Source organism: Gavia stellata, chromosome Z (assembly GCF_030936135.1).
Source record: "Gavia stellata isolate bGavSte3 chromosome Z, bGavSte3.hap2, whole genome shotgun sequence".
Lineage (NCBI taxonomy): Eukaryota > Metazoa > Chordata > Aves > Gaviiformes > Gaviidae > Gavia > Gavia stellata.
In genome coordinates this window covers 10,600,694-10,627,910 of record NC_082637.1, presented here as the reverse complement: position 1 = coordinate 10,627,910, position 27,217 = coordinate 10,600,694, and the positions used below count along the sequence as shown (strand labels likewise).

The window sequence follows — 27,217 nt, the reverse complement described above, 5'->3', positions numbered from 1 at the left end:
GCAGACCTCACATATAGCGATTTATTTTTTCCCCAACTGAGTTAGAGGAGACAGGCATCTCAGTGCACAGACACAAAAGTATTGTCACAACATAAGGTAATCTAACCCAAACAAACTGATTGAAGCAGCATGTTTGAAGATACTTAAACATTACAGCTGAAAGACATCAACATTTATTTCAAGCCGGTATATCCACTACATCTCAGCCCCACAGCAACGTGCGAATTAAGAATTCCTGCAGTGCATTCCACATCACAGGACAGAAACAAGGATGTTTTCTATAGCAACCTCCTCAACACACAAAATCCCCCTCTTTCACTCCCAGGGAACTGCTTGCCAAACTACAGACTCCACACAGAATTTCACCATTAAAGTGCCTCGTTAGCTTGAAAGACTCTGAATGCAACTGAAAAATGCAGATCACCTGCTCATGTCTAAGCCTGTAACAGTTGACTTTAAAAAATCATAATGGAATTCTGTACAAATTGGAGCACAAGCCTTATGAGGAGCGGCTGAGGGAACTGGGGTTGTTCAGTCTGGAGAAGAGGAGGCTGAGGGGAGACCTCATCGCTCTCTACAATTACCTGAAGGGGGGTTGCAGAGAGGTGGGTGTTGGTCTCTTCTCTCAAGTGACGAGTGACAGGATAAGAGGAAATGGCCTCAAGTTGCACCAGGGGAGGTTCAGGCTGGATATTAGGAAAAATTTCTTTACTGAGAGAGTGGTGAGACACTGGAATAAACTGCCCAGGGAAGTCGTGGAGTCACCATCCCTGGAGGTGTTCAAGGAACGTGTGGACGTGGCATTGTGGGACATGGTTTAATGGGCATGGTGGTGTTTGTTGGTTGATAGTTGGACTTGATGACCTTACAGGTCTTTTCCAACCTTAGTGGTTCTGTGATTCTGTGAAATTATTTGTATGATCATGGAGTTTTTCAACAGCAACACTTCACTACAGAGACTGCGTTCCTATCGTCACGAAATATTAACAATAGCTCTATCTTCTTACCAAGGATTTAAAAACTTTTAAGCCTTAATAGTCTGAGCTGATTAACCACAGTAAACTATGCATTAGGCAATAAATAAAAGTTATGGAGTCAGCAGTGTTCCTTATCTGTGTGGCTGATTTCACAACCATAGTTGCATGTGAGAAACAGAGGAAATGGGAAGACCTCTCAGGTCACTGGATCCAGACCCTTTTCCTGGCAGGCAACCAGAGCAAATCCATAGCATACCAAACTCTCCCTTAAACTAACATGTGTGCCTGCAGTAGCCTTAAACAGCTTTTATGCCTCCTTGGCATTTATCAGCTCTGATATACTTCCAGAGTGCTATGGAGGCTAAACAAATCAATTCATTTAGTCTTCCCTTGCATGGAGGCTCTGAAATTCCTCTGAAGAAAGTGTCATATAAATCTGGATTATTGTCAGGTAAAAGTATTTTACAAAATTCCTATCCTTTGTGAATCTACCCATGTTAGTGAACCTCATCCTTGAAGTCCTACTGCAAAGAGTTAAATCAAGGCCGCATCTTCAGTCTTGCTACTGTTATCTCTCAGATAGAACTCAAAGCACTCAGATTAAGAAATCTGCTTTGTAGCCCATATCAAGGTTTTAGCAATGAAAAATAAAGCAAGCAGAAGAAAACCAAGACCTTGGAAGTACAGGTTAATATGAAAAAATAATTAAGTGTCTGGCATAAGTAAATACATTATGGCTAAGTCATGTTGGCTTGTGTTTTGTCCAGATTTTACTTGGCTATTTATCTACCTAAACATTGGGTTATCGGGGGAACAGAATATGTGTCGGGGTTAGTTGCATGAATTGCTGACTGCTCCCTAAGAGATGGGGAGCTGATAGCCAAGCACGATAACACAGCCAGGGGTGCAGGGGCCTTGGCAGGCTGGGCTTGTCCCACTGCTCTGGAGAAGTGATGCTGGTGGGGGTGGTCAGGGCCACTAGAGCCTTTTACTGCTCTCAGGACCCTGACAATATTTTTGCTACTTATACCAGAGTGTGAGAAGTAGACTTGATTCCAGGACTTTTGCTATGGAAAAGTTAAGCTATGATGATAATGTAACCTTAGTATTTGGCAGCAATGGGAAATACAAAACCAGTGTTTGGCTTATAGAACATGGGCATAAGAACATCTGTATTTCAGAAAATGAATCTGTAAAATAGAGCACAAAATGATGCTTTTAAGTGAGAGTGTGTAGAGCTGTTTTGCCTGTCCTCATTATCTGTTGATCATCTTCTCCTGCTGAGTCAAGGGGTCTCTCAGTATGGACAGGTGGAAAGTCTTTTAGCAGATTTGCATTATGAAACCCTCGCCTTGACATGGATAACAAAGAGAGTTAACCCATCTCTGCTTGGTTTCTGTTGTGCAAATGCTAAAAAAAGAATTCCCACAGTAACTTAAATGTAGCTGTTTCCAGGGACAAAGCTAAGAAAGGAAAGGCATCAGACTGGCTTTATCAAACAGGTAAACTCTATGGCACACAAACGTTTAGTCTCCTGTGGATAAAAATGCACTAATCAAACTAACTGGGCTAGACAGAGAGGTAAGTGGATGGAAGTTAATGGCCTGCAATGCACCGGAGACACAACAGGATGGCTGAGCAGCTCCTTTGATCCCCAGGCTCTATAAAATCTGTTAATACATCTTTTTCCCAAAACACATCAACAGAGCTTTTTACTATTTCATGCTTAACAAAATGCTCCAGCAAAGGATGACGTTATGAGTTGATTTAAAACTAAATGAGTTAGCAGATAAGTCTAGGAGAAATTAGGCAGCTTACAGAATTTAAATTACAAATCAGTAATTAAGTCACCAACTGAAATTAATCTTTCCTATGATTCACTTAATGTATTATACTTATTAGGTTATATTTACTAACAGAGTTAACAGTATAATAAGTACTGTCAATTTTACACTACCAGAGCCTGTATGTGTAGTAAGAGATATTTGGTATTTGGAAAACAGATTTTAAAGTGTTGTAACTTACATTTAATTGACCATAATTAGTTACCTCAATAAACTGCATGTATGATAGCTTAAATTTCTAACACCGATTCCACTAGGGAGGTTTTTTAAAGACTGTCAGACCATGGAGGAGGATAGAAATGTTTTGCAAATGAACTTTAAAGCCTCCAACACGAGACAGTGCAGAGAGCAGCCTCTAAAAAGGTTAGAAGAGTGAATAAATCAGACTCCTGAAGACTATAAGATATGAAGAACATAAGATTTTTCTGCATTAAGTCTTGTTTTAAATGAAAAAAATCATGGCTGCGACAGACCAAAGCTTAGAGACAAATATTACCTCTTCAAAATTTCCCCATTTTAAAATTTCCAGAGGCTGGGAATTTACCACATACCAAAATTAATTGTTCTCAATTACCCATCTGCTATTAAAAAGCCACACTTTGTCTGGCCTGAATTCATGTAGCTCCAGCATTTCTTTGATCTTGTTACATCATTCATCTGGCAGATTAAAGATCCCTTTGTTACATGATCTGCTTTCCCAATATAGGGAGTTAACAGACCGCAATCCAACTACCTAATAAGCTTTTCTTTGACAAGCTGAACAAACCAAATTCCTTGAATTTGTTTCCCAGGTCAGTCGTCCTGTTCTTAGATCATTCTTTCATTCTTTTTTGAACCCTTCCTAGTTTATCATCCTTCTCCTTGGCATGTCACCAGCAGTGAGCATGCCTTTCCAGGGTGGTCATTCCAGCACTAAATAAAAAAGGCTCTTTTAGCCTCTCCGTTTCTTTGCAAACCTACCTCTCTATAGAGCCAAGGATCTCTGATGCAGTACAGCATTTGGGTTTCATGACAGTTTTTTTTAAAATCATTGCTCCTCAAGATAGGGCTCCCCCCTGTATGGTTGCATAGCTTGAATTTCTTTAAATGTGTACTCGGACACTGTAACGCAGAGTGATGCCTTGTACTCAGCTACAAAGGTAGCTAAATCGCTCTTTGATCTGGTTGTTCCATTTCTTACCATCTCCCAGATATTTATCTCATCAAAACATTTTATCAGCAGTGATTTTCTACTTACTTCTTCTTCATGGATGAAAACATAGATTAGCATTAGACATAGTTATTAATGACTTTTGATATGGTTGCCTCAGAGGCATCTGATCACTACATTTTATTTCCTGCCTCTTTTTTCCTCAGCAGCCTCTTTTAATTAATACAATGTAGTCATGGAAAACTCCTTACAGCTATTAAAAATTCACATAGCACAAACAGCACTCATAAATTAACACAGAGCAGGCCCATGTCCTCCAGTGTTGTGGGGGTACTCAGTGTCTATACAAATGTTCTTCAACAATTCACAAATAAGACTTACATATTCCCGTTTAATTTTTTCTCTGTACTTATTTTGTTGATGCTTTTCTGTATTATAAAATTCCCTTACAGTAGCAACTTCGCATATTACTTAGTGGGGCTTCAGTCTGCCTGACATAACAAATATAATCAATTAAAATCACTGGTGACTAAGTAACCATTATATTTTAATTCTGTGATCATCTCTTTTTGTTTCCTCAACGTAAATTTACTAGTAATGGTTAGATATCACTAACTATTATACCAACTACCATTAATAACTGGCATCACCAGCATTCACAAAAGGTGACAGTGTTTCAACTTACAGTACAAATAACCAAAATGTCAATAAACAATACATTCACAGTTAAAAGGAAACTCTCAGCCACCATGTTGGCACAACGCAGTTCTCAAACCTGTTACCAAAAAGTCAGAGTGAACCTTCTGGGTCTTTTATCATTGAAGACGTATTTAATTTTATCAACTTCAGATCAGTGCTGGGCACATGCCTCTCAACAGACATGAAGACATTCTCCCAAAGCTGGGATCTGTTATAGCATTTTAGTGTTTTATACAAATACAGCGCAAATAAATAGCAAATTGAATCCAGACTGCAATATGACCTTCCCTTTGAGATGTGTGGGCCACATGAATGTCTATCAGCCTTTTGTGGTATTGCAGTCATAAAACTTCAGCAGCCTTACTGTGGGGTCCCAACAAGCTGAAGCTCACTGCTGGACCTGGTCCAGCACACAGGCCATTATGTGACGGGGGAGCTGCCAGTCCCCCCTCACCAGCGCAGTCCCCTCACGTGAATCGCGTGTGCACACAGAATTATACAAGACAAGGAATTTCATCTAAGCAACTTAAAATGCTTTTTCTCTCTCTGACAAAGTCTTCAATCTCTATTCTCAACCTAAAAATAAACTCATGTAGCTTAGAGAAAGATTAGCAGGGAACTCTGCTCCCAGAAGTCTTCTCTGCCTGTTCTGGGAACATAGTTTAAATATATAAACATCTCCAAAACCACCTGGAAGAGACTTTCTGTGAGCTGGTTCAGAGACCTGAATTTGTTAAGCAGTATTCAATCCACTTAGTGCTTTTACTTAAAGCTTTTCAGTCATTCATGAGAAAATACTGAATTTAATAGCAGCTTGTTACATAAATCCAGTCCAGACTATCTTCCAGATGCTGCATCACAACTTCTAAATCTACCTCTGCAGAGGAGAAAATCACCAACAAACACCTGGTACAATTTCTAACAGTGACTTTCCTTAAGTCCACAGCCTATACTGTTAAATCAGAGTTTTCAGGCTTTTAGGGTTTTCCTTTTCAAACATACACTGTCCTTCATAAGGATTGTCTATCATGTATAAGGCTTTGCTCTCAATGGTGCCAGGAATTACAGTGCATGCAATCTCCATTAAGTGGGCTAAGTGTAGTCCTCAAACCCATATTTTAAATAAAGTACTATCTTGCATGGAGAGGAACTAATAACTTCTTGAAATTCTTTTCAGTTCTATTTTTTATGACTTTCTAATGTATCTGTGAGTTTCAGAGAGTTGGGCTCCATAAGTTGTTATTTCCATAATTTGACTGAGATCTTGTAGAAAACCTGAAGGATTTATCTACATTTCATGACCAGATAAAGCATTATAGCTTCTAACAAGTAGTTAACATGAATTAATGATCACAGACCTTATCTGAATGCAGTGAGATTTTTTCAGTGTGAGGACCCCAGTCCTGCTGAATTATCTCCCCTGTTTCTTAGATACCCAGACCTATGGAGATGGTAAATGTCTTGTCAAAGTGGATGACTGATGAAATAACTGTGCTAACAAGAATATATCTGTGTATTCATTAGGCATTCAGTTAAGTACATCATAATATTTGATTTTAAAAGTTATATGACATGGGATTACCAGGGCACAGACTAGCTGGATTAAAAACTGGTTCACTGCCAGAGCCTAAAGTAGAGCTGTAAACAGAAAGAGAAATGAACAGAGATGGTTTCCAGGGCAAATTTCCAGGCCTCAGTTCTTAGTCCAGCACTGGTTAATATTTTTATTTTGATCTACATAACGATATAAAATGTTTGCTGAGAGAGCCTGAAGATGGCATAACAGCGGGTGGCATGCATAGGAGAGAAACTAGGTGAGTAGGCCTGGTTATGGCATTTGCACTCAAGAAGAATGTGGGTACGTTGGAGAAAGGTTAGAGAAAGTTCACTGAAATAACATAGCAGATGGAAAACAAACCTTGAGTATGGCTTAATGAGTTTAGCCTAAAGAAGAGAAAAATGAGAGATGTCTTCATCAATGCATATGGGCACTTACACCACTTATGGAGAAGGGACTTGCTGGAAAGGCTTTTTAAGTTTGCTGCCAAGAGAATAATGAGTTTCAATGGCTGAAAATCTAAGTTAGACAAATTCAACCTTGAAATAAGATACCATTTACCAGAGGTCAGACCAATTCAAAGTTGTAACAGTATAACAAGGAGGTGAGGGACTCACCATCAGATGGAGTTCTGACAAAAAAACTGAGCATCCCTCTAAAAGATATGCTTTGACCCAGCTTTTAAGAAAAATCTTCCAGCCAGCCCATGAAGGTAGGATGGGATCCAGCCCTATTGTCCATTACTTTCTTTCTTGACTCCAAGAAGAAGATCGCCCTCCCCATGCTCAGAACACATACAGGTTTGCCTTAGGAGAGTTATGATCACAGTTTATGCTTCGATGCTTTTATTGCTCTTCTGTCGAGATCAGGAAGGAATGTTTTCCTGATGCCTAATCCAGCCCACAGATTTGCATTTTCTACAAGTTTATCTTAATCAACAGACTGTCCATAGCTGCAGAGAAGGTACTTTGCAGGGCAGGGCACAATTCTGCAGTGATACAGTAAGTCCCTTCTGATGCCTGGCACAAGCGTCTTGCTTACATGCTTAGGATCCTACACTCTATGTCAGAAAGTATCTGCCTTAACTTTTAGATTGCCAAGACTTTAATGTTTCAATGTCTCTCTACAGCATCATGAGGGAAGAATCACTCTTGGAAATCATCAGGGTACAGGATGCCTAATAAATTTCCTTCCCTTGGAAGAACCTGGATATGGGGTACCTTGGCCTCTCCCATCAGGAGAGGGCTCGCAGGCCCTGATCCTGATAGGGGACTTCAACCACCCAGGAATCTGCTGGAAAAATGGCACAGCGAACTGCAAGCAGTCCAGGAAACTACTGGAGTGTGTTGAGGAAAATTCCTAGTACAGGTGATAGAAAGCCCAACCAGAGGAGAGGCACTGTTGGACCTGTTGTTCACTACTGTGGAAGAACTTATCGGAGAGGTCAAGATTGGAGGTAGCCTGGGCTGCGGTGACCTCAATCTTGAGGGGTACAAGATGGGTAAAAAGTAGAGTCAGGACCCTAAACCTCAGAAAGACAAACTTTCGGCTGTTTAGGGCACTAGTGCATGCGATCCCTTCGGAAACTGCCCTCAGAGATAAAGGAGTGAATGAGAGCTGGGAGATATTTAAGAACATTTTTCTTAGGGCACAAGAGGTCTCAATCCCAGTGTGCAAGAAGTCGGGCAGGGGAGGCAGGAGGTCAGCTTGGCTAAGTCAAGACCTTTTAGCCAAACTAAAACACAAAACCAAAATGCATAGGCAATCGAGTCAGGGATATACATCCTGGGGACATTATAGGGATATGACCCGAGAGTGCAGGGAGGGTATCAGGAAAGCCAAGGCACAGCTGGAGCTGAACTTGGCTAAGGATGTAACAAATAACAAGAAGAGTTTCTTCAGGTATATAGACAACAAAGGAAGATGAAAGAAACTGTACCCCCCAATGAGCAAAATGGGAGACCTGGCTACAATCAACATGGAGAAGGTCAAGGTACTCAACAAGTTTTTTGCCTCTGTCTTCCCTGGCAAGTGCTCTAGCCATGCTGTCCAATTCACAGAATCCAAAGGCAGGGACTGGGAGAATGAAGTACTGCCCACTGTAGGAGAAGATCAAGTTCAAGACCGTCTAAGGAACCTGAATGTGCACAAGTCCATGGGACCTGATGAGATGCAGGGTGCTGAGGGAACTGGCAGATGAAGTTGCTAAACCACTACCCATCATATTTGAAAAGTTGTGGCAGACTGGTGAAATTCCCACTGACTGGAAAAGGGGAAACATAACCCCCATTTTTAAAAAGGGAAAAAAGGAAGACCCAGGGAACTACAGGCCAGTCAGTGTCACCTCTGTGCCTCGCAAAATGATGAAGCAGATACTCCTGGAAACTATGCTAAGGCACATGGAAAACAGAGAGGTGACTGGTAACAGCCAACATGGCTTCACTAAGGGCAAATCATGCCTGATAAGGTTGGTGGCCAACAGGGTTACAGCACTGGTGGATAAGGGGACTGACATCAACTACGTGGACTTGTGCACAGTATCTGATACTGCCCCGCATAACATCCTTGTCTTCTAAAATGGAGAGACATGGATTTGATGGGTAGACCACTTGGTGGATAAGGAATTGGCTGGATGGTCACACACTGTGTTGTGGTCAACTACTCGATGTTTGGGTGGAAACCAGTGATGAGTGGTGTCCCTCAGGGGTCCGTATTGGGACCAGTATTATTTAACATCTTTGTCAGGGAGATGGACAGTGGGATTGAGTGCACCCTCAGCAAGTTTGTGGATGACACAAACCTGAGTGGTGTGGTTGATACTCTAAAGGGAAGGGGTACCGTCCAGACGGACCTCGACAGCCTAGAGACATGGGCTCATGAGAACCTCACAAAGACCAGCAAGCCCAAGTGAAGGTCCTGCACCTGGGTTGGGGCAATCCCAAACATGGATACAGGCCAGGCAATGAATGGATTGAGAGCAGTGCTGCAGAGAAGGACTTGGGGGTATTGGTGGATGAAAAACTGAATATGAGCCAGCAATGTGCACCTGCAGTCCTGGGCTGCATCAAAAGAAGAGGGGCTAGCAGGTCGAGGGAGATGATTCTCACCCTCTACTCCACTCTCGTGAGACCCCACTTGGAGTATTGCGTTCAGCTCTGGGGCCCCCAGCATAAGAAAGACATGGACCTGCTCGAGCAGGTCCAGAGGAGGGCCACGAAGGCGCTGGAGCACCTCCCATATCAGGACAGGCTGAGAAAGTTGGGGTTGTTTAGCCTAGAGAAGAGAAGGCTCCAGGGATACCTTCTAGCACCTTCCAGTACTTAAAGGAGGCCTGCAGGAAAGATAGGGAGGGACTCTTTATCAGTGAGTCTAGTGATAGGATGAGGGGTAATGGTTTTAAACTGAAAGAAGGTAGATTTAGATTTGGTATTAGGAAGAAATTCTTTACTGTGAGGTTGATGAGGCACTGCAACAGGTTGCCCAGAGAAGCTGTAGATTCCCCCTCCCTGGAAGTGTTCAAGGCCAGGTTGGATGGGGCTTTGAGCAACCTGGTCTAGTGGAAGGTGTCCCTGTCCATGGCAGGGGGGTTGGAATGAGATGATCTTTAAGGTTCCTTCCAACACAATCCATTCTATGATTCTATGATACCTTACTTGTGCCTCTCAAATTCATATTTGGCAGAGAAATATTTTGCTAGAAAAAGTATTTGGCCTAGCAGAAGTCTTTGGGTCTTGGAACAGGCTGTGCATGAACCTCAGTGGTGTGCAATATGGAGCTGATCTTAATTTTCATTAAATCTTTCAAGTGAATAGTGGATTGGGAATTGTCTACTAATTACTTTTTTCCACTGTTTGCTTTCTAAACAGAGGGGGCCCAGGCTTCTTGCACAAAAAGAGGGAAAGGAAAATGGCATACCTCCAAACATATTCCCCCAGTCCCTGCAGGATGACTTTTCCCCTCTAGAAGTGAGCTAGTTTTGTTACCAGTCATTTTCTTTATTCTAATCTCTAATTTAAATGCCTGATGCTGCAAATACTCATCACCATTTATGGTGTGTGGCAATGAATCCTCCTCCCAGTTGCCTGTGCAGGACCAGATCCTGGCTGAGAAGCTGTCTGCAAGGTAAGAGAAACTTGTTCCTTGACCATGCCAATCTTATTTGATATTCACCTTGCTATCTTGTCTCCACTACCCTTCCTGGAGAGAACGTTTCTCAGTGTTAACAATGAGGAGCTAGCTCCTTAAGGAGCTATACTTCATCTTCAGTGCTAAGTGCTCATGGAGCACTGAGGATGAATAGATTGAACTGACTTGAAGAGTGGCCCAATTTCTGAGTGATGAGAGCTCCAGCAGAGCAAGCAATGACTACGAAGCACAGAGGTGAGCAGGAAGCTGCAGTACCTTATTGTTAAGGCCACTTGGCTCATTTTCTCCTCTCCCTATTCCCTCTGAAGCACCTTGAGCATGTCCCATTCGGCAATATCCTTACGGCAATGACCATCCATCAGCCTCAATCAGTGGAGGGCAGTAAATAAAAGACTGTCCACGTTTGTTGGGCAGTGCCTTTGAGAAATTGGAAAACACAGGGCTGTCCAGTAAGTACAGCCAGTCTCCCTGTGTTTACTTGACACTACGTTGTAGGAGAGTGCAACAAGAGCTGGCCCATGGTCTCAGTGTTCAACCATGACTCCTCAGCACCAGGGAACCTCAGGACATCTATTAAATACCAGCTCATCTCTGTGAAAGCTCTGGCCCAGGTTTTACACCAATTTAGCTCAGTCACAGAGTCATAACAACTCTTACTTTGGATGCAGTCACACCAGTACAAGGACCCTGTACTAGCATCGCTCGTGCTGATTTTTCACAAGAAAGCTAGAGCAGTATAGGCATCTTTATGTGGTCTACTTCTGTCTACATGAGGCCCCATTTCAGACCCAGCACTGTGAAGAACTGAGTAGATAGCTTTGCCAGATACCTCAGATTGCCAGTGCTTTGGGTGTGAGTCCATATTCCTCACCCATCCTTGTGACTGGCAAGTTACATCCACTGTGTGCAAAGAAACAGTAGGATAAAATACATTGGCCATACAGATACTGTTTTTCCCTACTCACCTCATGAGCTACCAGATGGAGCTGCACATAAAAAGCCATCTCTGAGGGCTGTCAGAAGCACACTTGCTTCTGGAACATGAACTGAGGTGATTGCTAAGACCTGAGCTTGTGTTTGTGGTGCTCCCATCAGCAAGACAGAACACAAGCCCAACACCCATCACAGCCTCTTTGAACCCTGCACTGCAGGCTGTCAGTCTAGCCAGAAACCCAGCAATCTCATTTATGCAAAAACAAAAACAGAAAGACAGCTCCTCCTGATGGGAATAAAAATTAATTCCAGCCAAGCAGCATAGATCCTGAATTGCAAATTATGATGACAATATTTCCTTGTTCAGAAGAGACTTTCTCATGCCAAAGAAGCACCATTAGCATCAGAAACCCCATCCAAATAAGTGACTGGTGGAAACTACAGAAATGGGATACAAAAGCAAGGGAGAGGCTAGGGCCCTCTTTGTAAAGAACTTGCCATGCTGGAGTGAAATGGACCCACAGTAAACAAGGGACCTTTTCTTCCAAAAAGTATACTGTTGGCAGTAGGACAAATGTGTTACTTTTAGAGGCAGTGCCCTCAAGAGGCAGTGCTACTGAATGCATGCTGCACAAAAGACTGGTGATGTAATTATGAACACTGCAGACCCAAAGATCTGGGTTCTGTTCCTGGCTCTACCCCAGCCCCTGTGTGCCTCCAGGATTATTTCCTCTGGCCAGGATTCATGTCACCTCACTTTGGCCATCTAAGAGACAGGCATCTAGGCTAGGTGCTCTGCCTAGGCTCACTCTACAGTCCAGAGGGCTACTTAGCTCCTTTCTTGAACACCAGGCTTAAGGCAGGATGGATGGCCTCTGGACATGCTGATCTCTCACTGCTGACTAAAGGGAAAGCTTAGGGCAGAGAATCAGCTCCTAGCTCTTAGCTGACTACAGCTGCCTGAGATGAATTATGCCCTCTGTGTCTGCTATAAAATGGGATAAGAAGTCTTCTGGATCTCTTGCCCACTTAGATGGCAAGCCACTGACCTAGGAGCTGCCTTCCTCTGCATCTTCCTCTGCATCTATGTATTGCCATTGGCACAATGGACCCTGGCAGAACTAACACAACAACAATTACTTCTGCACAACCCAGAAAGTACGTATCAGGGTCTTGCTTAGTGTAACAAGTTAGAACAATTATCTGAACAGGCTAGGCAGGGAGGTTACCAACCTTGAGCTTGTATCTCTATTCCTGTGCCTGGGTGGCAGGGCAGTGGGAAGGCACTGCCCAATTCCTACACTCTCTGAGCACAGGGGCTGTGAGCACAAGAAGATTTTGCTGTGCAAGGCGAGGAATATCCTGAGCACTTCTCACCATGCTTTCTTTTGCAAAGGCTGATTCTAATCTGCTCTTTAGAATAGCTGCTGCCTGCTGGATTAAAAAGATTGTCAGGCCAATTTAGGCTTCTTGGCAAACTAACAGGAACATTTCCAGGGCTCAGATGGAGTGAACTTCAAGAGGAATATGTCATTTTGAGAGGAAAATGAAATATTACAACATTGCAAGCAGAACACAATCCTTACTAGTATAAATGAAGACAACCCATCTGGTTTTATTGTCAGAGCACAGAGTAATATAGAGAAGGATTATTTGGGACCACACCAAAGGTCCCTGTAGCCAAGCATCTTACCTCCAAGAGTACTGAGTAGCAACTGCTTAAATACTGTAAGCATGTCAGCAAATATGTCTATCCCCTTGTACACGCTCAGAGCTATCAGCAACAGTCAGTTACAAACTTACTGAATCAGATGGTTTGTCCTTCCAACAGCAAACTGGCTCTCCATGAATTTATCTAACCTCTTTTGAATCCATGTGTATCTCTGTCCTCCAGATCACAATTGAAGGAAGAAAAGTTCCATAATTTCATTATGTATCATATTATTCTGTTTTAAATTTGTCTTAGTCCTGCTACTCAACAACGTCATAAGATTTTCCTTATTCTTGTGTTATGGGCAATAATGAACATTTGACCCCCTTTCTCCATGCTACTCAGGATTCTACAGACCCATACCAAGTCCTTCTCCATTGTCTAAGAGTCCTAGTCTGTTTATGCTCTCTGATACAAAAGTCATTATACACATTTCTGTTCATCCTTCCTGCCCTTTTTTGGACCTTCTCCAATCCTTCCACAGCCTAACACATTCTTCTTTGGAGTTCACATCCAGAACTGCACACAGTAATCATCAGTTTATCACAAATCTTGTTTTGTTCTCTTTTTAGTTTTCTGTTGTTGTTTCTACTGCTACTTTACATGTAGTTTTCTATTTTGTTTCCACTGTATCCAGAAGTTTTGTTTTCTTTTTCTTTCATAGTAATTCCGATCAATTTTTGCCTTTTTCACTGTTGCTGAGCACTACCAAGTGTCTGAAAAGAATCACATACTTGAATGACTTCAAGATCACTTTCCTGAGTAACAGCAATCTCCTTAGAGTGCAGTGCTGAACTTTTTATCCCACATGCACTATATTTTTCAACAATGAATTTCATTAGTCATTTTATCATGGCTGAGAGCCTTCAGCGTTCATTCAGAAAAAGGTGTTCCCTTAAAATAAACACCAAATTACTTGCCTTGGTAGTTCAAAATATTCACAACAGATTCTAACTTTTTCAGCCCAAACAACACTAGCAAAAACATACACCTGTAATTTGCAAGTACATATAGATTAACTGAAATGGCTGGTGGGCAAAGATGTAGCTACTGGTAAGGTCCTCTCTTTGGCTCCCCCACTCTCTGGCCTCCACAAAGAATTCCTACGGTTGGGGTATTTAGAGTAAAATTTTTAGTACCTAATCACGCTATCTGCAATCCTCAACCACTGGTTACCTGTAGCACCATGACTGAACTTTATTTCAAGCCAGACAGAGAATTGTTACTGCCCTACAGAAGAGTTAGCTTTTATTTAAATAAATAAAATACTAATACTCAGAGAAGAAGGACAACTGCCCTGATAGAGACAGTGGGGAGACTGACTGGGTCGAAACACCTAGTCCTTCTCACAAATCTTATGATTGTAGTCTGACTGTTCTGCAGTCTGTCCTCTTGCAGCAAGGAGAAGGCTCTGCTGCCTTTGCGATACTGTTCTTTTCTCAGCCACTCTCTGCTTTGTATCAGAGTTAATGGTAAGACCTGGGGGGACATCTTTGCAAGGAGCAGATGCCCTGGAAATGTGCAGGTGGGGTACTGCTGTGATCTTCGCAAGCACTGAGTAAAAACGAGTGGAGAGTTAAAATAGTTTGGGATTTTGGTCATTCGTCTGTATTCCCTCGTTAATTAACAACACACATGTGATGTACAGCTGAGGCTTTAAGGTCACTGTTCACTATCTAAGAATGTCAGCAATGTGACTCTACAGCAGCTACTAACGGTAGAGAAGAGTAGAGTCCTGGTGAGTCCCAGGAGCACTTTCAGGGGACCTGAAAAAATTATTGAGTAGTCTGCTGAGAAGATAACGTTGAGGATCCAACACTACCTGGGCAAGAAAGACCCCAGGAAAACTTGTCTCACAACTGGTCTCCTCTGTTTGGGAATTTCCCTGGGAAGCAGTGATCCTCGGGGGGAACTACCAGAATGCTGTCCCTGGCCTAAGACACTATTTGTGATAGTCAGCACTTCAGGTAGAGCTAGAAAGAAGAAGAGAGTGAGAGAACAGAAGAGAGAATGTTTATTCACAGTGATGTTACTACCCCATCCACACAGGAGTATAGGGGGAGAAGTGAAGACAAGAATTCAGAATACAGCAGTCAGTGTGTCTGTAAGCAACAAGACATACTGAATAGGAGGAAATACAAGGTTGTTGATATGGATTCCCATGTTGTAAAAAAAAAAAAAAACAAACAAAAAACTGAGCAGGTAGATGTAATGTACACAGCAAAACAACAACAAAAAAAGGGGAGAAAATATCAGCTTGTCAGAATTCTTTTCCATTTCCTGAACATGAGAGCAGTAATACTGGATAGAGATTAATATGGAGTAACACAGCAACCCCTGAACCTTATCTTCATCGCTACACAAAATTATCCCATGCCGAACCCCAGACACTACAGCAGGGAAAGTGCCTTTTCACAATATCCAGGCCTGATGTGCCCTAATGGAGAACTTATCCTTTGAGACACCCCTGGAAGGTGTCTCCTAACAAGAAAGCAATGAGATTACACTTACAGAAGTCTCTCATGATTAGCTTCTGGCAAAACATAACATATATAGTTTTTCAGCAATAGAAGGGCAGGAACAGAGAAATCAGAGCCCATCAGGTAAGATAAAAATGACTAAGTGGTGTTTCTAGAGGCAAGTCCTTGACCTAAGTGAGAGTCAGCACTGTCATAAGCCAAAAGCCCTGGCTAACACTGCCTATGCCTATGCATTTCTGAATGTTTATATCGTGGAATGTAAAGGCCTAATCACTATTTTCAATTAAATCTCAATTTACTGCTTTGAAATTAGGTGAGTCCTTGCTATGAGATGTAATCCATGCCCCAGATATTATATGATTTGATCTCAGTGCATCTGTTTAACATTTTAAATCTCTCAATGATTCTTTTGCATTTGTTACTTACAAGAGCCATACCCCACTGCAAATAGGTCCTTGTACTTTGGATTCCTGTAATGAGAAAATATGTATAAGATTGCGTTTATTATTATCCATATAGTTCCACAGAAATGCACAGTGTTTCACACATTAATATCAGAGTCCATTCTCACAGGACTGCATACAGTATGAGAGCTTGACCCTTTGAACATATGGACTAGTAAAGTTTGTATACGCATAATTCTTCCAGATTCAGGATGCATAAAAAACTAGAACATCAGAAGACCGCAGCAGTAGATGAAAAGGATAAAAAGGGCACAGATAGACATGATGTCGATCTCCAGCACTGCTTAACCATTTCATAATCATGGAAAGTTTACTTTTAAAAATGAGATCTTTGAGGAAAGGAAAAAGGCAGGAATGTGTCAGTTTCCATATTTCAGGGGCAAGAATAAAGGAGTTTCTAAACCACAACAAAATAATACCCAATAAACTTACTTCCCCTACCTTATTAAATAATGAGGGATGCTTCAAGAGACAGCTATCAGTTCATGAATTCGTGATCATTCCCACAGACCAGGAAGGGAAATTCCCTTCTGATCCACTTGGTGAACTGTATGCTGCTGAGGCATACTAACTGTGAGCAATTAGCCAGCTACTATGTTTTCTGAAGTCCCTTTATTTGAAAAACATCTACCTTCTTTACAACTTCTGCTGTGTGTGGACAGTTACTGTAGGGTTTACTTGGGATAAAGGTCAGTACTGTTGCTGTCCCTGACCTCACATAGCACAACCAGGGGATAACAATTCTGTGAAATGAATGTATGTGAAAATTACCTAACAAGTGTTTTCTCTGACTTACTATTCTGAAATTATAAAATAAAACCACTTCTCTCTTCATTTCTCCCCTTTTTCACTGAGGCTAATACCTAGGCATCCTAATGCTCTTGCTCTATCCACTAAACACACTGTCACTGCTAACAATGTCAGAATAAAAATTAAATTAGAAAAGCTTATTACATAAGGCAATGTGGGGTCTTTCTTCCAATTTCAGGGCCATCTTTCTGTTATAATTTCCTGGAGACAAGAATAACAGCAGCACAAACTACCTATAAAGATGCCTTTTCTCCCAATTTTACATCTCATTTTACAATTATTTTGTAATTCTCACACAATTGCATCCTTGATATTCAATTAGAGTATAATTACTGCAGTGGCTTGAAGAGACAGAACAAACCTGCTCTGTCTCTCCATAGATCCTCTTTGGCAAGACACAGATGCGTTGACACTGCCCCACAAACAAGTGAGAGGAGGCCTAGCTGCAGGGGAGCACAAGGCAGGAGCTGACTATGTATGTGTCATGCTCAGTGCATTAACAAAGCTAGTTTTGGGGACGATCAAGCATGTTAAAAAGTAAAAGGACTCATTCAGGCTGGTGACGAGTGTTTTCTTCATAGTAATAACCATGGCAAAAACATCTGAGAAAAAGAGAGTTGATTTGAAAGTATCAGTGACTGCTTTTGGACTGACCAGGAATAAATATGCAAAAGTTGATGCAGGGTAAATGCCTACTAAACTGAACTGTGTAAAATCCCAGCACACAATACCACTGTTGTCTGGGCAGCAATTGAATATGTACCATGCATAAAGGTCTTGTCTGTCATCAGTGCCTCAGCATCTTATAGTCTATGGTGATACCTGTCTGGCACATGCAATGTTTGCATTTCCCTTTCTGCTGTTTTAATTCTTTTATGTTGACACTTGTCAAAAATATAGTCACTATTCCTTCTGTTCCCCTGGGCTTTTCAGGATTGATTCCTACAGCATATTGCCCAAAGATATGGCATGCCTATACCAGCTTTCCCAAGAAGGGACTCTTCTTTGCTCTGCTAACTGGACTCACTTTGCCCTAGTGCTGCACGCAGCCTGCTGTGCCTTTGCCTTTTGCTGAGTGGCACAAGCCTGGCACATTCACCCTTACACAAGGTGCTTTGCATCCAGAAGCACCAGGCATGTCTATGCGCTGCCAAAGCAGCTGACTGTAATAATTCAAAACAGTATTCCCAGAGAAACCAGTCCTGCCTTGTAAGGTGCCATGACATTCCACTCCTGTGCGAACAGCCGAGAGTAAGTTTGAAATAAAGGGATTTACCAGGAGATGGCAGTAACTGCAAGTCTCTTGGTTTTGTCATACTGGAACTTCCAGAGTGGGAGCAGGGTTCCTTGCTGGTCTCTGTATTCATCGGAGGCATCCTCAAAATATTTAAAATCTGAAAAAATCAAGGAAAAGGGTCCGGTGAATAAATAGGAAATAAATCAGCATGGTGCAGTGCCAGGGAAACTTTAAAAACCACTCTGTTTTCCTCACAGCCTCTGCACAACGCAATTGTTAGTATAAAAACTGTCCTAAGTCCTTAAGTCTTAACTCCAAACCATCACCTAAGTCCTGTAAATGCATTTTACCAAGCACCAAGTCCTCACACAAAAAACCCCGATGATCTAAAAGCAGACAAAGGATGAACAAGAAAGCAGAAGCCTGGAGTGAGCAGTGACCTCAGGCCACTCCCGGAGCTAGATGAGGCCTTTCAGGAGGGAGCTGAGCAGAGATAGCAAAACCCGTGCAAAATAACATTGAGACTGAGCGTGTCACCCTGGTTGGGACGTGTATGCCAGCAGAGAGATGCTCAGCACTGGCTGCTGTCACCAACACCTGCATCCAGGAGGGAAATATCTGCTGAGGGAGGGAAGTGCCGCAGGGAGAGCAATCCTGACCAAACCCGCTGGCCCCAGCCTGCTCAGAGCAGGGCTGATGTGGCATGCCCTTTGAACGCCCTGCGGTCTGCTGTCCTGTTTGCCTTGTGTGAGTCAGCAGGTTCCTACCCCTGCTTATTTTAGCTCTGTTTCTCTATTCTATTCTATTCTATTCTATTCTATTCTATTCTATTCTATTCTATTCTATTCTATTCTATTCTATTCTATTCTATTCTACCCTTGCTACAGCTGTGGCCGTTCATCTGCAGAAGTTCTGGCTTGAGTCAGAAGCGTATCCCAGCAGGGCTGTACCTTGTGCGATGTCATCAAATGTGTTCTGATTCACCATCCGCTCCATTATTTTAGCAGCCTTTGAGATCTTGGTTATATCATCACTCTGTTGAAAAGAAAAACAAGGTAGAGACAATGTGTTTCCTATCTGTTTACAAGTCGTTCAGACTTCATGTGATTGAAAAACTTGAGTCCTTTGATCTTGAATACAGGGTAATTTGAAGCTTCTCACACCACCACCTAATGATAAGGGCACTTGAATTAAGGCAATTACTTTATCATAAGTTTAGCAAGACGCCATCCACAGCTGAGCTGCAGTAACTTCAGTGTTTGTTCCTGATTTAGCTCCATTGGAAGGTACTTATCTGTGAAGGCAGTTAGAGTCTTGTCTTCCTCAACACATTCAAGCTAGCTCAGGATGGGATGAACTAAAAGCACACATGATCCCTCCCCCATTAGCTTCAGTGATGAAATCATAGATGCTTGATCATGCATGAGCATCCTCTCAGCTCTACCTGGAGAACTTTAAGGACTCATGTGTTAAGTAAAGATCACAGGATGTAGAAATCCTTCAGTCAATCACAGGGTAATTCCAACTTGATGCATTCACAGATCCATAAGCTCATACAATATATAACCAACGTGCAAAGTACAGTTTGCTGTCCAGCTCTTGTGGAAATTGTTTTGATACTGTGGAAGAAATCCCATCCTCCTGGCCAGGGAACACCACAAGTGGGCAAGCCTGCATATGTGAAGGTATGCAGATATACCTTCAGGTATGCAAGTATTAGAAACCTTTTGAGAAGTGGCATCTTGCAAGGCCAGCAGTCCCTAGGTAACTGTATCAGTAATGTCATGTATGACTAAGATTGCCTAGGAAACTATGCCAGAAATCGCAAACTTGGTCATGGACATAGCAAAAATGTGACCATTGGGGAAAAAGTAATTAGGGGCATGTTGTTGATACGGAGGGAGACAAGGGTGGAGAAAGGAAACAATCCAGGTGGATTGGGGAAGAATCAGCATGGACAAATGGAGAAAAGAGAGCATAACAGGGGCTGTTTGACTGTCAGCAGGTGGCTGGTTGGTATGCTTGTCTGGCAAAGCCCTGTGCCTAATCATCACAGTCTTATAATCATCTTCTTACTAAACTCTATTCCTAACTATTTTTTGTGTGAGTGTGCTCTCTATCCTCTGCCTGTGTATGTGCGATCACTAGCAAAATCCAAACTGGATTAACCAGCAAGTAGGACAAGAAGCCTGGGTGCCAGCAACTGGAAGGACAGAGCTTAAAAGTCCTCGGACTGTGCTGGGCCATGAGGATGATGCCAGCACAACTCTGCATAATGACGTGAGAATGCCAGGGCATATGCCAAGTGCTCTGACAGCATGCTGCTCCAAGGACCTGAACTGTCATCTACTACCACTGCCCCAAAACCCCACCAGTGTTTCAAAGCCTTTCATCTTCAAACCCCTGCTAGGGACTGATGGCTGCCAGCACAGCATGATTTCCTCCACAGTGACGACACTGAAAAGAAACTTGTCATCCTTGACACAGCTCAGAGAGTGCCCTAAACATGAAAAGAAGAAGTGAAATGACTTGCGAAAACTACACCACACAGTCACAGTCAGAACCAAGAACATGACTTCAGATTATGTGTGCCCCAGTCCTCTGCTTCTTTCTTGGGCTCTGCATGGACTCAAGGGAGATTGAGAGTCTTGTTTCAAAGAGCATGAAACCCAAAGGACTACATAAAGATGAAAGGACAAAGGAGAAAAAAAGCACAATTCTATAATCTGCAACACTTTTTATAAATCCATAGTTTGCCTACACCTTCAGTAATGTGTGCAATCGTCTTCTCCCATCTCAGAAAGGGTAAAGTAGAACTTTGAACCAAGTTCAGAGAAGGGCAAAAAGGATGGTCCAAGTCTGGAAGGGTTTCTGATATAAAAAGTAGGGGTGTCAAGTGAAGCTAGTGGAAGTCAAGTTCAAAATAAACAAAAGGAGGTGACTCTTAGAGAAAGATGACACATCTGTGCAACTCCTTGTCAAAGGGTGTTGTAGATGCAAGAATTTTTACATGGTTTCAAGGAAGACTGAACAAGTACTTCCATCTATGCACCAAAGCACATCAAGCTTAGGAAATAGCTGAAAACAGTTGAAGGCTGGAAGAATATTTGGGTCTGGGATATACTCTTGCTGTGTTCTTACCCTTCCTTACACATTCACTTGTGGTTAGAGCCTTGATCTGAATCATTGTGGCCACTCTCATGTTCTTCAGGTTTTCCCTGGGTCTGTGGGAGGACTTCTTGAGAACAGCACAGAGAATTTACACATTCAGAATTTAAGAAAGTGCAGAAAAAGATGTTTTCAAATTTTAACACAGTATGATATTCCCGAGACATTAAGAATTCATAAGTATTAAGAATTCATAAGTTTTAAGAGAAATTAAAGAAAGAGAGAAAGAGGATGCTTGAAACATCTCAAGTACAAATCAATACTCTCAATTGCTGTGATTTCTCTCTTTTGCCTTTAAGTTACCATTATTGCTTCTGCCACAATTAGACCTGTTTAAAACACTTGTCAAAAAAAAAAGCAATTCACCTTTGCTAACACTTGTCCAGCAATATTGGGATCATGACTATAAAAATGTTGTTGGCTGCCACCAGCATACTGTCTGAGTAAGCTTAATTGACAGAGGTTAAATGTTGAAAAGGTTACAATTTGATTTAGAAAAAGAGAAGTGCAATAAACACTTTTCTCTCCAACATTGTAAAAGTAGTAGTTATGAGGTATAAAGAACAGATCCCTTGGAGTTCTTCTGGTTCATCAGGTGCGCTAGCTAGGCTGTCTTCCATTCACCTATTATGCAGGCAAAAACCTTTCTTCTGTTTTAACATGCATCTGCTACTGGAAGGAGCTGGGGAAGAATGGCAGTACTGTACCCTACTGACATGAGCAGGATCACAGCTCTTGTTCTCTTGCACATCCAAGGAAACTTGCACTGCAAGCATTCTGAATTTCCAACTTGAGATGTCATTCTGGACTGAAGGTCAGAAGATAAGGCTTACTTTATGTGTTCTCAAAGATGAATGCTAGATGCTGCCTCATCTATAATTTTTTTTTTTTTTTAAGTGGAAAGCAGGCTTTAAACAAAAAAAACCTGTAAATACAGAAACAGTGTATTATTTAATGGAATTTTTCCTGCAATGCAGGAAACTCTCCAGATGAATCAAAAGAGCTTTAAGTCATCTTTCCTGTTTGGTAGCTATACTGGTAGCAATGCAGGCATGAATAACTACATTTTTGGCATTAAACTGGATCAGAGTATGTTATTTTCTCATTGGATCCTGTCCTATTTGAGGTTTGACTTATTCTGTATGTCACTGAAATAAATCTTCAGTGGAAGTGATATGCCTAATTTATCCTTTTTAAAGATTTGTTTGAAACTCCTTTTTTTGTTGTAGACCAACTCCGAGCTAGCTAGCCAAATGTAATGAGAGCTCATCAGCCAAAAAATTAATTTTGTTTTCTTCTGTGCATAAATTATTTTGAGAACAGCAATAACATTAATGGAATCATATGTAAGATGGATAATGGGCTAGTACTTTGAAAATAAATGTCTTGGTCTTGCTCTACTATTCATTAACACTAATTGCTTCATATTTGCCTCTCAGCAGCTCGCTGGTTGCAATGTGTAACTCCAGTAACCGGAAGCATGAAAAAAAGGCTTCTGCTGGTGTATAATTGCATAGCCAGAAGACAAAGCCCAGCCTAAAACCAGTGCAGTAACTGCTCATATCTCTGGCAATACATGTACTGCAATACATGTAGTGGCAACACTAGAAGAACTCCTGGCTTGCAAAGAAAAAAGCACGGTACAGTGGTTTTGTCACCTCTTTCCCAGCGCTGCAAACACCCACTGCAAATCCCCAATAAAGTCCCCCAGGTTGAATCCTGTCAAGTAGTTATTCATTTCCAGAATTGTACTCCTCTCTTAATTTTCACTGTTTGATTTTAATTCTGACACTCTGTAAACAGCAGATTGAAGACAAGGGAGTCAGTAACAACTCATCCACTCCTTGGGATGACCAGGAACAGGTGAGCAATAATGTGAAGGTTAATTGCATTCGAATTCCAGCTGTTATTTCAAAAATAAATGTGGCCATCCAAGAGCTTCCAAATGATAATTATGACCCCGTAGGCTGGGCTGTCTCACGAGGCATACCTCAGAAACAGGTAATGCTATAATGAGATAGACAAGTCAGACAGGACCTCAGATGATTCAGGAATGCACATTTCTCTGTTAAATATAAATTTTGTTTGGACTTTTAGAGAAACTGTTCAACCACTTCTGCTTCAGAGGATATTAGAGACTGTTCCAGTGCAGTAAGTTCCAGCTTTAACATTTTCTCAACTGGTTCACATCCACCTGTGTTCTGTCGACACTATCCTCTGCCTTAGTAATTCTTCTCCCTCTCTGTTATCTACCTCAGATGCCCTCTCTACCTTTGCATTACCAGATAAATATGCTAAGTTTTTTTTAGTTTCTTGTATTCAAGCTTTCAGTTTCTCATATTCTTTTCCATATCTATGCAGGTTTGTAATGTATCATCTTCGAAAAGGGGTGATCAAAATCATATATCCCTGTACTACTCCAGATAAGGAATCACCCCACCTTACATAACAGAAATAGTATTTCTCTGCTATCCCTCACACAACATATTCCAGCCATGTACTTGTCTTCTCGTGGCCACATCACGACTCACCAACCGATACACTCATGTTTCTCCCTGTCATTTCAAAATGTAAGCCTTCACCTTATCAAAGATTGCTTTGATACTCCAAAATGCACAGTCTTCCTCTCCACCAGTCCCTCCCAATCTGCACTAATAACAACTTTTCTGGTTTATCTAATAATTTCCCAAAAGCACTAAAGCAATAGTTTTACAGAATTTCAGCTAGATTACCTTTACTATACTTTCCTTGTTAAGGGAAACCACAACTTTCCTCGTATCAAAGAAAGAGATGAGATTATTTGGACACAGCATACCTTTGGTAAACACACGCTATTTTATTCCATTTCATATTTACTCCCAATTCCTATTCTTTCCCTCCATACCAATTCTATTGCCTCATGTACTGTTAAAGGTCAGACTAATAGAACCATTTTTACCACTCTTACATATAATATATCCTTGTTATACTCCAATTACATAGCTCCACGCCTCTTTGGAGAGATTCAGTAAAAATCCTTACTATCAGACTTGTGATTTCATGCCTTGTCATCTCAGGATGAGAGGAGCTAGCCTGCATCAACTTAATTGCATTAAGCTCTTTGCATTTTGTGTCTGCCTCAGACACAGGACAAGAACAGGACAAGCAGATACAACGCTTCTGCCTAGTTCTCTCCGCTTCCAACTATTTTCAGCTCAGATAATTTCATATCATTCCTCTATGGTATTCTGTGTTCTGCATGTTCTGTTTGCTGCCTTTATTGAAAACTGAGGAAAAGTGTCAAATGTGGTATCACTGCTCTCAGATGTAGCACATCTTATTCTCTCCAGATCCCTTTGAGTGACAGACATATTGAGACGTTTCCACAAGTCCCTCATCACAGTAGTCAGTCAAATACTTTCTGTCATTCTGACTTTATTCACTCATATTTTTCTTTGTATCATGCTTTTCCTTCCTTCTGCCTGGTTATCTCCATTCCTTTTTCTATTGGCTGCCTCTTTCTTCTGCTTTGCCAAACCACATCTTCCTTGCTTCTTCTCCTCATTCTTCAGTGCAGTGCATGGCTTCATGCTACTTCTTTTCCCCCAGTGAGGAGCTTCTATTCCACTATCAAGGCTCTTCCCTTCCCTTAGCTCCTTCCTTCCCTTCCCTTCCCTTCCCTTCCCTTCCCTTCCCTTCCCTTCCCTTCCCTTCCCTTCCCTTCCCTTCCCTTCCCTTCCCTTCCCTTCCCTTCCCTTCCCTTCCCTTCCCTTCCCTTCCCTTCCCTTCCCTTCCCTTCCCTTCCCTTCCCTTCCCTTCCCTTCCCTTCCCTTCCCTTCCCTTCCCTTCCCTTCCCTTCCCTTCCCTTCCCTTCCCTTCCCTTCCCTTCCCTTCCCTTCCCTTCCCTTCCCTTCCCTTCCCTGCCATTGGCCACATTCTTCCATGGATCATGTTTTCCCTCTCCCAGTCATCTGTTCTCTTGACCTCTTATTCAGTACCAGTACTATTTTCTCTTTCTTTTCATCTATTGTTTTCAAATCCTCATCTGACCCCTACCATCATCTCCAGTTGTGGCTCTAGTTCTTGGATCTTCTCCTTCATGGCCTCCCACCATAGCAAGAGCTTCCATCAGAGATCCACCTCTGTTAATATCCACTCATTTTCTCCTCTTCTTCCCTTTGGGTTGAATCCAATGCTATCTCAGTAGCTATCACAGTCTTTTTCTTCCCAGTAACTAGCCTGATGGAAACAATGGTGGACATCAATTGCTGCTTCTAGCCATTGCATCCTTGATCCAGATCAGCCACATCTCCTGCTTGATGCTCCACAGTTCCCCTTCAGCAATGATCAAAGGCAGTATGTCCTCAGAAATCGTTTAGCTGGAAAAGCTCTGTTTCAATTACCATGCGTGGTCCAAAGTATGTAACCTGTGGATTGGAAGCTCAGCAAAACCCACTTCTCCATTTGCTGACTTGAGACCAGAAGTACAGATTCTGACACCATCAACATTTAATTTCCATAGACCTACACATGACCAGAGGTAATGCCTGTTGTAAGTCTGATTTTAGCCTTGGATTACTTCAGGTTGCATTTTTCCAGTTAATGACTGGAAAATTCAGCAGGTTTTTCACACGTTTCAAGCTGGGCCGCCAGCCTCATGGGGGGCCTCAATCTGGGACACTGGCTCTGCATAAAGAAGCTTTTCCTTTCACTTTTTCAGTGTATTGACTTCCTGGCCTCCCTGAAAGCCCCCTGGAAAGTGCTAAAAGTGAAAAGCAAAGCATCAAAGGGAGGGATCATGGGTGCCTGGATTTCAACTTCCCACTGTTGTCAGTGGAGCATGCAGCAGGTTTTTTATAATATGGTTTCACTGGTAGAATGTTTATTCCATTTTCATTTTCAGCTTTTAGCAGTCCACCCTTTAAGCCCATGCCACTGACTTCAGGCTTAATTCTCCAGAACGTACTCAGGTGAAAGGTTTATTTTTCGAAAGGACTGTAAATTTTAATGGCAAAATTCACAGGAAGAAGCCTGTCAGAACATGTTCCTGGTCTGTTTATACCATAATGCTTTTGATGGCACAGTGCTGCTGGGGTAGCTAAAACAGCCAAATCATCCACAGCTGAATCAGCCATATAGTATGAAAGTGCTAAAGCCAGTTTCAGGAGCCAGCTTCTATTACATAGATGTATCTTAGTTATGTTGATATATCTACACCTATTCTAGGGGCAAGCTAAGAATTGACTTCCATGTTTCTGTGTTATAGTTCTCAGTGCATTTTGCTCCAGTCATTATAGAAATTATTTCAGTTTGCCTTCTAAATGGTTTAACTTAGACTGCGGGGGAAAGAACCACCCACAATTCTGTATAGATCAAACTGTTAAAGACTCATAGAAACTTCCCTAACCCTCTGAAAACATTCTGGAACATGAAGAAAATCTTTCAGGGTTGCCATATCGTATTCTCAGTGGTTGAAGTGGGATCGTATTTTTAAGATGGGGATATTGTCACTTTACGTGAATGGACTGTGGCATCCCTGCAAGGCACTCCTAGGCTACTCATGACAGAGCTGCCTGGATTAGGAGTCAGTATCATCCTCACAGCAAGATCACAACACCAGCTCGGAGCCTGCAGGAGTTATGATACCTGCTACTCTGAGAAGCCATTCTAATGGAGGCTACTCCAGTTCAGCACCCCTTGCCATTCACTCTGCTACTCCATAGGACTCAGACTGGCTGATCTCCTCTTGGAATGATCACATCACCATGACTGAGGTATCACCATGCTGTGTTATTACTGACCATGGCGTAGCACTTCAAACACTGGAGACAGATGCTTCTGTCACTTTCCAACTAAATGAATAAGCGATGCATCAAAGATCCCCCTGCAAATAAGGTCAAGCCTCCCAGAATTATTATTCAATTTTAAGTGTGTAGGCTTCGATTTCAATTAACTGTTAATAACGTCTATATAGATTATATACTATATACCATTCATATGTATAGAACTAGAAAATACATAAATTATAATTCTATAACATTATCATTAAAATAATAAAAAA

At 41.9% G+C, this 27,217-nt stretch overlaps 1 protein-coding gene across 1 annotated transcript in view; it reads right to left on the bottom strand.

Annotated features, from left to right (window-relative positions):
- DNAI1 (dynein axonemal intermediate chain 1) overlaps positions 1–27,217 on the bottom strand; it is a 152,231-nt gene that overhangs the window by 100,734 nt on the left and 24,280 nt on the right. Inside the window, exons 10-12 of the mRNA XM_059833404.1 lie at positions 18,960–19,044; positions 18,049–18,166; positions 15,925–15,968 (exon numbers count right to left, since the gene is read on the bottom strand). Coding sequence (XP_059689387.1) covers positions 15,925–15,968; positions 18,049–18,166; positions 18,960–19,044 — 247 coding nt within the window. The remainder of the gene's footprint in view (positions 1–15,924; positions 15,969–18,048; positions 18,167–18,959; positions 19,045–27,217) is intronic.